The sequence below is a fragment of the Coregonus clupeaformis genome, chromosome 12 (genome assembly GCF_020615455.1).
Source record: "Coregonus clupeaformis isolate EN_2021a chromosome 12, ASM2061545v1, whole genome shotgun sequence".
In the NCBI taxonomy this organism is placed as follows: domain Eukaryota; kingdom Metazoa; phylum Chordata; class Actinopteri; order Salmoniformes; family Salmonidae; genus Coregonus; species Coregonus clupeaformis.
In genome coordinates this window covers 11,933,981-11,946,884 of record NC_059203.1, presented here as the reverse complement: position 1 = coordinate 11,946,884, position 12,904 = coordinate 11,933,981, and the positions used below count along the sequence as shown (strand labels likewise).

The following is a 12,904-nucleotide window of genomic DNA, read 5'->3' as shown; positions in this document are numbered from 1 at the left end:
AGGTGAAGCTGGTTGAGAGAATGCCAAGAGTTTGCAAAGGTGTCATCAAGGCAAAGGGTGGCTATTTGAAGAATCTCAAATATAAAATGCATTTTGGTTACTACATGATTCCATGTGTTATTTCATAGTTGTGATGGCTTCACTATTATTCTACAATGTAGAAAATAGTAAAAATAAAGAAAAACCCTTGAATGAGTAGGTGTGTCCAAACTTTTGACTGGTACTGTATGTTTCACAAGTTTGGATAGCACAGTACTGTACAGTGAGTAGAGCACAGTCGAGTACAGTCCAATACAATAGAGTAGTACAGTACAATACAGTACAGTACAGAACAGTACAGTAAACTATAGTACAGTAGAATATATTGTACTCTACTGTACTGAACTATACTCTAATGTACTATACTCTACTGTACTGGACTATACTGCACTATACTCAACTGTACTCTACTGTACTGAACTCTACTCTACTCTACCCTACTCTGCTCTGCTGTGCCGTTCTGTGCTGTATTGTACTGCACTGTACTGTACTGTGCTCTGCTGTGCTGAGCTGTGATGTCCAAACTTATGAAACATGAGGAGAATGACATTCATACCCATAATTATGCATTGATGTGTAGTACAGATCCGGGATCCATGATGCAATTCAGTTACCGCAATTCCGTTACCGTTGTAAATACACTTCACTTACTGTAGTTCAACAACCAAAATATATTTTTTCTAACTCAAGGTGCCATGTCATAGCTGACACCCCGTTCTTTCTGCAGACATCTTTGAATCTTAATTCAGAGCAGATATTTGGTCGCATAAAAAGTTGAGGGAGATTTTACCGTAATTCCGTTACCAAAGTTTGCATCTGCACAGTTCCTCCACAACATTTTATGTGGAAATTGTTGCAAGAAGTCCTTGTGCATAGAGTTGTATGGTTTGTTAAACTTTGAAATCAATGTTGTTGTTTTTTGCCATACATTTTAAAGTGAAAAAACTGAGTCAAAGCGTAATTCCGTTATCGTGGAATTGCCCCTAAGCAATTTTAAAACTATTTTATGACTCAAAGAAGAGTCTTCAACTATAAGGTACTTCTTCGAACTCTCCTAGGTGTGGCGTTGAGGAACTAGAGCAAGCACACTTGTAGTTGTTTTGTTTGGTACATAACCCTGCATCCCTGCCATCACATAATTACTGTTGTTTACGCAATCCAAAAACGGTCCATTATAAATCGCAATCAGGGTCAGGTGAGCATAATTTGGAAGTTTGTTCTATTGCCATCATGACTAGCTAAGTTATAAAATATGATCTTACAGTGTTAGGCTTTCACAAGGCAATTCAGAGAAACAGATCGTATTTTTGGTGTGCATAGAAAGGAGTCATGAGTGCATTCAGGTGCTTGTGCAGCGGAACATTTTCTTCAAAAAAAAACTAACATAGGCTCATTCTGTAGAGAACAACCCAGGGTATGACGCCATGTCATATTGTAACTGTACATAAAACGTAGTGATTGTAAACGTTGACACTGTATATGACGTAGGTTTTATGATTCGGAAATATAGAGTGCACATTTGGACTCACAGGTGTTTGGCTTGCTTGTATAACATCAAAGCGGGATTTATAATAATCCTCAACGTCTCATCTTTCAAAATACATTGAGTCATCTTAATTTACAGCATTTCACTCACTCAGACAAAACATTTACCGAAGTTTCCCAATTACCGTGAGGGATGGAGGAAACGTCTTGTCGCGCACGGTGCTCATATTCAGAACGGCTGTCAGTCAAAACCCATACAGCGCTGTGAAGCGCAGAGCCAAAGCTCTGACATCATGGATAGCATGTTACTGTACACCTACTACATTCCAATTTAGGTGCTTATTAGTGCCCAAATCTGCCACTTTCAACTCGTATATGGGTACGAGTGCAAAGGGTTAATGGGCTGCTCCTCATCAGGGGGTTTCTGTCTGATGTCGTAAACATCTGGGAAGTTTCTAAAGCCGAGAAGAAAAACCTGTCCCTTCTGCTAATGGATTTAATAGTTGTTTTGTTTGGGTAAACACATACAGTGGGGAAAAAAAGTATTTAGTCAGCCACCAATTGTGCAAGTTCTCCCACTTAAAAAGATGAGAGAGGCCTGTAATTTTCATCATAGGTACACGTCAACTATGACAGACAAATTGAGAAAAAAAAATCCAGAAAATCACATTGTAGGATTTTTTATGAATTTATTTGCAAATTATGGTGGAAAATAAGTATTTGGTCACCTACAAACAAGCAAGATTTCTGGCTCTCACAGACCTGTAACTTCTTCTTTAAGAGGCTCCTCTGTCCTCCACTCGTTACCTGTATTAATGGCACCTGTTTGAACTTGTTATCAGTATAAAAGACACCTGTCCACAACTTCAAACAGTCACACTCCAAACTCCACTATGGCCAAGACCAAAGAGCTGTCAAAAGACACCAGAAACAAAATTGTAGACCTGCACCAGGCTGGGAAGACTGAATCTGCAATAGGTAAGCAGCTTGGTTTGAAGAAATCAACTGTGGGAGCAATTATTAGGAAATGGAAGACATACAAGACCACTGATAATCTCCCTTGATCTGGGGCTCCACGCAAGATCTCACCCCGTGGGGTCAAAATGATCACAAGAACAGTGAGCAAAAATCCCAGAACCACACGGGGGACCTAGTGAATGACCTGCAGAGAGCTGGGACCAAAGTAACAAAGCCTACCATCAGTAACACACTACGCCGCCAGGGACTCAAATCCTGCAGTGCCAGACGTGTCCCCCTGCTTAAGCCAGTACATGTCCAGGCCCGTCTGAAGTTTGCTAGAGTGCATTTGGATGATCCAGAAGAGGATTGGGAGAATGTCATATGGTCAGATGAAACCAAAATAGAACTTTTTGGTAAAAACTCAACTCGTCGTGTTTGGAGGACAAAGAATGCTGAGTTGCATCCAAAGAACACCATACCTACTGTGAAGCATGGGGGTGGAAACATCATGCTTTGGGGCTGTTTTTTCTGCAAAGGGACCAGGACGACTGATCCGTGTAAAGGAAAGAATGAATGAAGCCATGTATCGTGAGATTTTGAGTGAAAACCTCCTTCCATCAGCAAGGGCATTGAAGATGAAACGTGGCTGGGTCTTTCAGCATGACAATGATCCCAAACACACAGCCCGGGCAACGAAGGAGTGGCTTCGTAAGAAGCATTTCAAGGTCCTGGAGTGGCCTAGCCAGTCTCCAGATCTCAACCCAATAGAAAATCTTTGGAGGGAGTTGAAAGTCCGTATTGCCCAGCGACAGCCCCAATACATCACTGCTCTAGAGGAGATCTGCATGGAGGAATGGGCCAAAATACCAGCAACAGTGTGTGAAAACCTTGTGAAGACTTACAGAAAACGTTTGACCTGTGTCATTGCCAACAAAGGGTATATAACAAAGTATTGAGAAACTTTTGTTATTGAACAAATACTTATTTTCCACCATAATTTGCAAATAAATTCATTAAAAATCCTACAATGTGATTTTCTGGATAGTTTTTTCTCATTTTGTCTGTCATAGTTGATGTGTACCTATGGTGAAAATTACAGGCCTCTCTCATCTTTTTAAGTGGGAGAACTTGCACAATTGGTGGCTGACTAAATACTTTTTTTCCCCACTGTATGTACTTCAAAAGGTCCTCATTGAAATATCACAGCAAAATAGTTATCTTTAGAAATGTATTTTTAACACACAAAAACAGCTCCTTAGATCAGCCCACTGAAGACCTTTGCGTTACTGTAGAAACTGCAGGTGGAGGATCGCTTAACCTTTTACAACTAGTGGGCTAATTCAGGGTCACAGAGTGTTTCTTGGTAGTCTTAAACAAATCTACTTTGAAACAAAAGTATACACATCAAACACATGGTTATGGGCACCTGTACCATGTCAGATATAGAGTTGCAATGTATTCCATTTTGAGTATGCATCCCAATATTACACTTTATATGCATCACTGAAGACTGAAATATAACAAAACCGTTTGACATAGAAACATCGGATTTTAGGCGGCTTTAAAAAAAGGTTGATTAATTATGAAATTATGAAAAATATGAATAACATTCCTCCCATGAGGCCACTAGGTCATTTGACTGCAGGAAAGGGCTACAACCGCCCTAATCTCCAGTATTTGTCATTATCCTCTTTCATTGCTGTTCCTAGACGATGCCTGGTGCCTGCTCTCACTTAACTTTACAGTTCATGTTAACCCTGCAGTGGGTGTTCATGACAACCGCTGCCCCTCTGATGCAGCACTCTGTGACACAGACTAGAAATAGACAAAATCTCTATGTAAGCAGTCGGCTGACATTTATAAGATTGAGTTCTTCATTCTGCCTTCTAACTCTCTCATGACCCTCTGAGATCGATTCCTAAATGCCTCGCTCTCTGCAGACGCTTAACATGCACCTCAGCAATGCTGCCTCCGCTCACTACTTGCACAACCCTGCTGCTTCTTCCAAATTTGGTCTGTGTTTGTGCGTGGTGAAATGAATCAATTAAGGTGCTCTCTAATCACTCATGCGAATCACACGTCATAATCTGAGCATGACACAGAACAACCATGTAAATGCAGCTCTACAGTGGCTTGAGAAACTATTCACCACCCTTGCCATTCTTCCTATTTTGTTGCCTTACAACCTGGAATTAAAATTGATTTTTGGGGGGTTTGTATTATTTGATTTACACAACATGCCTAGATGCAAAATATTTTTTATTGTGAAACAAACAAGAAATAAGACAAACAAACAGAACACTTGAGTCAATACTTTGTAGAGCCACCTTTTGCAGCAATTACAGCAGCAAGTCTCTTGGGGATTTGTCTCTATAAGCTTGGCACATCTAGTCACTTGGATTTTTGCCCATTCTTGTTGGATGGGTTCCGCTGATGTACAGCAATCTTTAAGTCATACCACAGATTCTCAATTGGATTGAGGTCTGGGCTTTGACAAGGCCATTCCAAGACATTTAAATGTTTCCCCTTAAACCACTCGAGTGTTGCTTTAGCAGTATGCTTAGGGTCATTGTCCTGCTGGAAGGTGAACCTCCATCCCAGTCTCAAATCTCTGGAAGACTGAAACAGGTTTCCCTCAAGAATCTCCCTGTATTTAGCCATCCATCATTCCTTCAATTCTGACCAGTTTCCCAATCCCTGCCGATGAAAAACATCCCCACAGCATGATGCTGCCACCACCATGCTTCACTGTGGGGATGGTGTTCTCGGGGTGATGAGAGGTGTTGGGTTTGCGACAGACCTAGCATTTTCCTTGATGGCCAAAAAGCTCAATTTAGTCTCATCTGACCAGAGTACCTTCTTCCATATGTTTGGGGAGTCTCCCACATGTCTTTTGGCGAACACCAAACGTGTTTGCTTATTTTTTTCTTTAAGCAATGGCTTTTTTCTGGCCACTCTTCCGTAAAGCCCAGCTCTGTGGAGTGTACTGCTTAAAGTGGTCCTATGGACAGATACTCCAATCTCCGCTGTAGAGCTTTGCAGCTCCTTCAGGGTTATCTTTGGTCTCTTTGTTGCCTCTCTGATTAATGGCAGGTTTGTTGTGGTGCCATATTCTTTTCATTTTTGTATAATGGATTTAATGGTGCTCCGTGGGATGTTTTATAGCACAACCCTGATCTGAACTTCTCCACAACTTTGTCCCTGACCTGTTTGGAGAGTTCCTTGGTCTTCATGGTGCTGCTTGCTTTGTGGTGCCCCTTGCTTAGTGGTGTTGCAGACCTTTCAGAACAGGTGTATACATACTGAGATCATGTGACACTTAGATTGCACACAGGTGGACTTTATTTGACTAATTATGTGACTTCTGAATGTAATTGGTTGCACCAGATCTTATTTAGGGGCTTCATAGCAAAGGGGGTGAATATATATGCACGCACCACTTTTCCATTATTTCTTTCATTTCACTTAATCAATTTGGACCATTTTGTGTATGTCCATTACATGAAATCCAAATAAAAATCAATTTAAATTACAGGTTGTAATGCAACAAAATAGGAAAAACGCCAAGGGGGATGAATACTTTTGCAAGGCAGTGTACATGTAAATTAGCATTCTTTCAGTAGCGATCTCATGGCTGTTGTTGTAATTCAATTAGGTGGTTGCTGTAGATATTAAGTGGCGCTCTAGATATCAGTACCAGGAGAGCCAATGACTGAGGGACCAGAAAAACATAAACATCATGTATTGTCTCCTGTTTTTTGTGTAAATTCACAATTATAGCATCTTCATTTATAGTGAAGACTAGGGTTGCAAAGCTACCGGTAAGTGATTCCGGTAACATTGGTAATTTACAGGTAATCTATGGCAATCCATGGTAATTTATACTTGAATAACGTTATACAAAAATATTAATATATAGTATACATGTTTTATATCTGAGTCCACATTGTCCATGAGTTTCTAGTGGATAGACCATATCGTTCAAGAAAATAGACTAATTAATTTTAAATAGCATCTAATCAACAATGGAATTATTTTCAATTAACTCTGCAACTCTTCAAACTGTGTTTCTTTTTACAAATGCCACCAGTTTGGCTTCAGAACATTTACAAAGACATGTTGAGATACACTACCAGTCAAAAGTTTAGACACACCTACTCATTCAAGGGTTTTTCTTAATTTTTTACTATTTTTACATTGTAGAATAATAGTGAAGACATCAAAACTATGAAATAACACATATGGAGTCATGTAGTAACCAAAAAAGTGTTAAACAAATCAAAATATATTTGAGATTGAAATTCTTCAAATAGCCAACCTTTGCCTTGATGACAGCTTTGCACACTCTTGGCATTCTTTCAACCAGCTTCATGAGGTAGTCACCTGGAATGCATTTCAATTAATAGGTGTGCCTTGTTAAAAGTTAATTTGTGGAATTTATTTCTGTCTTAATACATTTGAGCCAATCAGTTGTGTTGTGACAAGGTAGGGGGTTATACAAAAGATAGCCCTATTTGGTAAAAGACCAAGTCCATATTATGGCAAGAAGAGCTCAAATAAGCAAAGAGAAACAACAGTCCATCATTACTTTAAGACATGAATATCAGTCAATACGGAAAATGTCAAGAACTTTGATCGTTTCTTCAAGAGCAGTCGCAAAAACCATCAAGCACTATGATGAAACTGGCTCTCATGAGGACTGCCACATGAATGGAAGACCCAGAGTTACCTCTGCTGCAGAGGATAAGTTCATTAGAGTTACCAGCCTCAAAAATTGCAGCCCAAATAAATGCTTCACAGTGTTCAAGTAACCGACACATCTCAACATCAACTGTTCAGACTGTGTGAATCAGGCCTTCATGGTCAAATTGCTGCAAAGAAACCACTACTAAAGGACACCAATAAGAAGAAGAGACCTGCTTTGGCCAAGAAACACTAGCAATGAACATTAGACCGGTGGAAATGTGTCCTTTGGTCTGGAGTCCCCACCGTAAGGTAGGCCTTGTCAAAGAGGTGGGGCTTTAGGAGGGACTGAAAGGTGGTGATGGACTCAGAGTCACAGATGGCTGGAGGGAGGGAGTTCCAGAGCCTAGGATCAACACTGGAGAAGGCCCTGTCGCTGAAGCTCTGGAGCTTCGATCTGGGGATGACAAGGTGGCCTGCTGTGGTAGAACAGAGTGCGAAAGTGGGTTGGTAGGGGAGAAGAAGGGCTGAGAGGTAAGGGGGGGCAAGGTTGGTGAAGGGCTTTGTAGGTCAGAAGGAAAATCTTGTAATCAATACTTTGGGAGACCGGGAGCCTGTGGAGCTCACGGAAGACAGGGGTGATGAGCTGCCAGGACTTAGTGTGGGTGAGGAGTCAGGCAGCAGAGGTTTGAACCATTTTGACCTTATGGAGGGAGCTTGAGTTGATACCGGAGAATAGTGAGTTTCAGTGGTCAAGACGGGAGGAGATGAATGCATGTATGAGGGTTTCAGCGATAGGATGGGCGAGGGAGGAACTGACTTTGGCAATGTTGCAGAGGTGAAGAATGAGGATTTGACAGTATGTCTTATGTGGTGATCAAAGGAGAGAGTGTAGTCCAGGATGACGCCAAGGTTGCGTGCGTGGGGGGAGGGAGAGACAGTGGTGTCATCATTGGTAAGGGTGAGGTTGCTTTGGTGAGGGTGGATTTGGTGCCTATGAGGAGGTGTTCTGTTCTATCACTGTTGAGCTTGAGGAAGTTTTGTTGCATCCATGTTTTTATTGCAGAGAGGCAGGATTCAATGTGGTCAGAGGTGGGTTCTGGGTGTTATCGGCATAGCAGTGGAAGTTAAAGTTAAGTGACAGAGGATCTGACCAAGGGGGAGGATGTAGATGATGAAGAGTAAGGTGCCCAGCACAGAGTCCTGGGGGACACCCTTTGTAACTGCAGCAGAGGTGTGGCCATTGAGAGAGCTGTAGTGGGTCCGGTTTGTGAGGTATGATTGTAGCCAGGAGAATGCAGTGCCCTCAACGCCCAGACCCTCAAGCCTGGTGAGGAGGATCTGATGGCTCACTGTGCCAAAAGTGGCACCAGGTCAAGGAGAATCAGGATGTTGAGGGGCACCAACATCAGCAGAGGTGAGGTCATTGACAACTTTGAGGAGTGCAGTTTCAGTACTGTGGAGGGGATGGAAACCAGACTGGAGGGGCTTGAATATAATAATAATTAGGTAGGTGCTTACATTTGTCCTATTTCACACATGTACAAGTGTGAATTTGATAATATTTTGTGCATATCCCATTCCCCCTGAGACACCCTTGGAGAGTGGGGTTAAGTGCCTTGCTCAAGGGCACATTGTCAGATTGTTCACCTACTCTGGGATTTGAACCAGCAACCTTTCGGTTACTGGACCAATGCTCCTAACCGCTAGGCTACCTGCCACCCATATATAGGTTGTTGATTAGTAGGTGGGTTTGTAATTGGGAGGCAACAGTCCGTTCCAGAGTCTTGGCAAGGAAGGGGAGGTTGGAAATGAAGTGTGTAATGCAGTGAGAGTACCTGACCTTATTTAACAAGAATATCAACATGAGGGCGGCAGGTAACCTAGCGGTTAAAGCATTGGGCCAGTAACTGATAGGTTGCTAGTTTGAATACCCGAGCCAACAAGGTGAAAAGTCTGCCGGTGTGCCCTTGAGCAAGGCACTTAACCCTAATTTGCTCCAGGGACGCTGTACTTCTTTGGCTGACCCTGTAAAACACATTTCACTACACCTATCCGGTGTATGTGACAATAAAACATATATTTTTATATTGTTAAGACTACAGTACTAAACAAAACCCCCATGTTTCCCTATTCCTATGTTGTAGGCCAGAAGAGCATGCGTGTCACCAGCCTGCTCATCTGCCAGGGGCTGCTGTGGGTGGGCACCGTTCAGGGTGTCATCATCACTCTGCCCGTGCCCAAACTGGAGGGCATCCCCAAAATAACAGGTACAGATGACGGAGGAGGATATGATGAGTCAAGGGGACTGTGAACGTTTTTCACTGTGAAAAGTGATCCATTATAAAAATGGTATTAGTTGATTCTGGGGGTATGTATGTCACCATTGTGCTTTTCTGGTTGTCTCTGTCCTGCAGGAAAAGGGATGACCTCTCTGAATGCCCACTGTGGTCCGGTGGACTTCCTGGTGGCCACGTCCAGCACCCTTTCCCCAGAGCTGCTGAAGATGGACTCTGTGGCGGATGGACTCGACTCTGCTTGCGGAGGGGAGGACCGCAGTGACTCCGCCTCCCAGGAGTCTCTGCCGCAGTCAGGCTCCTCCCAGGGGGAGGGGGGGGGCAAGGGGCGGGGTGTGCTGCTACAGTACAGGTTGCGCTCCACGTCGGGGTTGCCAGGGCGACCGCTAACGGCCCGGGGCGACAAAGCATCTGACTCCTCCCTGGAGTCTTTGGAGCACAGCCTGGAGGACGGCTCTATCTATGAGTTCAGTGATGACCCAGAGATGTGGGTGCGGGGGCGCCCCTGTGAGCGGGACAGGGGGCGCAGGGACAGAGTGACCTTGGCAGCGGTCATATCTGGGGGCAGGGGCTTCCACAGACTGAGGGAAGGGACAGCAGAGCGGGCGGGGGTGGAGTCTTCAGAAACCACCCTGATGGTATGGCAACTACCACTAACAGTGTGATCTGGGTATCAACATTCAGGCAGTGTAGAGGGGAGAAGCAGATCTTTGCTCCAGCCCTGAATCCTCTCCATCTCGTAATGCCAGGAACATGAACCATGTGAAAGCAGGACATTAGTGCTGGCACAGAGCACAAGGCCAGGCTGATGACTCTTTGTGTGTGTTAGGGAGCTCCTGCATGCTCCATCTGAGGAGACCTGCTGGTGGCCTGTGAGGCATGGGGCGCTGCCATCCCATTGGTGGACCTGGACGACCCTGCTTACTCATCCTCAGCCACAGGCCCAGAGCCTTTCTTGTGACAGCTTAAACTGGTCCTTTCCCCTCCTTACCAAAATGGATATGCCGAAATCAAGGATCATCAGAGCTGACAGTGCTCGCTTCACACACAGATTTCTCTCCCACGGTTGACAGCATTCCTTTGTGAGTAAGAATGGACCACATTCCTTTGAGAGTGACACTTTGTTGAATCTACCATGCTGCAGTACCGGAGATGGACCTCTTTTATCTGATCCTTTGGGAGAGAACCCATCTGTTTAGGGCTGAGAAAAGCTGAGAAACTACTGTAGGTGTACAAAGTACTTTAGTGTTATTTAGTTTTGTTAGTTCAGCAAGCCTCAAGTTCACTCCCTGGCAGTGTGAAATATGTGAAATGTCTGTCAGTGTCACAAGTGAATCTGTGCTTTTAGGAAATGAAAGTGTGTTGGACGCTGACTGTGAGTCCTTAATCGTCAGATTTTTTATACTGCATAAATAGATAGGTTAACTGAGGTATAAGAGGGAATAGAAGGCAATGTCTTAGATGTGTCCTGGTCTACCAGAGTTGAGTAGTTTTACATTTAAATGTTCCCACTCGCATTACTACAAAGTGCAAAATGCATACCATACAAGTTTCTTGTGGATGACAATGACATTGTCAATTTTAAGTCAGTTAAAGCAAATACATATGCACACCAACATGACAATATGCAACAAACATTATTTAACCTATGTTACACATCAAAAGGCCTACTGAATTAACTACAAAAGATAACGGCTACAACTGCTGCAGCCACCCAGACGTCATTAGTGACTGTGTAGAGGCACCTAAAAGGGAGAATGCTTTGTATGGGGTTTTGTGGCAAATCTATCCCCTAGTGTCCTTAAGCATTTTAATCTCCTTTCCTTCACTCCCTGTTTGAAGCCATTGCCATCGGTGATCTGGTGTGTTAACAGAGACATGGTAATCTCCTGCCCTCTTTCTGTTTCTATTCTATTCTGCTACAATGGAAATGGCCTACCTTTGACAACGTCTTTGAAAAGTGTTCATTGACAAATGAATTGAGATGTTTGGCTATGAATGCATGGTGATGAAGACTTAGTGTTCTTTTGAGTTGCCTATGCTGCTGGATGGAAGTAATGGTTGATTCCATATTTTGTCATCACTTCTGTAGAATCTGTTGTATAATTCCCCTTACATCTCCATACCCGAATTCTCTTTTTCATCCCAGTAGAAGGCCATGCTTTCTATGGTTCTGAAACATTATTTTATTTTACTTAGTCTCCCTGGCGTTAAAATACAGTGGCTTTGTTTCACAGGTCGAGGTCAACAGAAAACATAACTCAATACAGAATGTTGCGTTGTTTCTATCCAAATGTACAGTGCACGTGAGAAAAGCTGTTGAAAGCGTTCTGTACAAGACTTGTTTAGTGTTCCTATGTCACCCACATGTCAAGGTTATTTGGATGTAGCCAGGGGTACATGAGTGTATGATTGAGTAATCTTTATGTAGTATACATCAGTGGGGGTCGGTGCCATTTAAGATGAGGGAGGCTGATCTTTTTTCTATTACAGCATATTGGATGACTATAATTCATATTCCATTCACCAGGTACAATGTAACATCAATAGGTTTAGGCTACTACATAATACTAACATTTTCCCTATAACCATCATGAGGTTGTTACAACCTCCGAATTAAAGTTTATGATGTAGGTGCACAGGTTGAGAGAAAAATTTGAGTAATCAAGGTGACACATTCAATATCGTCTTGCAGACTCTTGCCTGCATTTAGCTGATCTAGGGTGTACTCATTAGTCCAATAGTTGCAAATTAGAGTTTCTATTGTACAAATTCTGGTATGTTTATCCCCGTTTCGTTCCGTTTGCTCTCATTTAAGAAATGTTTTTCAACAGAATCGGCAGACTGAATACACCCCAGATCACCGCAAACACAGGTCACTTTCATAGCAGCCACATACAAACAGCATGATCATTTGCTTGTTGTATAATTCCTTCTCGCATCTACGCGTTCTCCTCCTCTCACCTTTTCCATTTCTCTTGTGGGATTCAATGCACAATACAACAGCTGTCTGTGACCAGGTGAAAAAAACTTTCCAAGCCAAACCTTCATACCATAACCGCTAACCGCTACACACAGCCTACATCGTTGTCACCATATTAGCTAACGTCATAGTCAACATAGCTAGCTACTAGAACTAACGCTTGAATAAACCTGCTACAATAATGCAGTACAGTGTACAGCAAGCAGTTTAGCAGCTACACACACGGCCCCGGGTGGCAATAAATTAATACAACCAAAAGCTTACCTTCACTTGGAAAAGTTCCAGTGCTGGATAGCCATAGCCAGCTATCTAACATAGTATCCCTCTCTGCTTGAGCCAGGTGTTTGAGTAGGCTAAGCAAGCTAGCTGCATTCGCTAGCTAGGTAAGTGTAAGTGAAAAAAAAATCCAACTAAATATAGCTAGCTCTCTCTCTCTCTCTTGCTTCTTCATTTTGGA

General features: G+C 42.9%; 1 protein-coding gene across 1 annotated transcript in view; it reads left to right on the top strand.

Moving 5' to 3' along the window:
* Positions 1-12,537, top strand: part of LOC121577721 (rho guanine nucleotide exchange factor 10-like protein) — a 158,694-nt gene extending 146,157 nt beyond the window's left edge. The window contains exons 26-27 of the mRNA XM_045223702.1: positions 9,315-9,437; positions 9,585-12,537. Of these exons, the coding sequence (XP_045079637.1) occupies positions 9,315-9,437; positions 9,585-10,129 (668 nt within the window). The 3' untranslated portion in view covers positions 10,130-12,537. The remainder of the gene's footprint in view (positions 1-9,314; positions 9,438-9,584) is intronic.
* Positions 12,538-12,904: the final 367 nt, after the last annotated feature.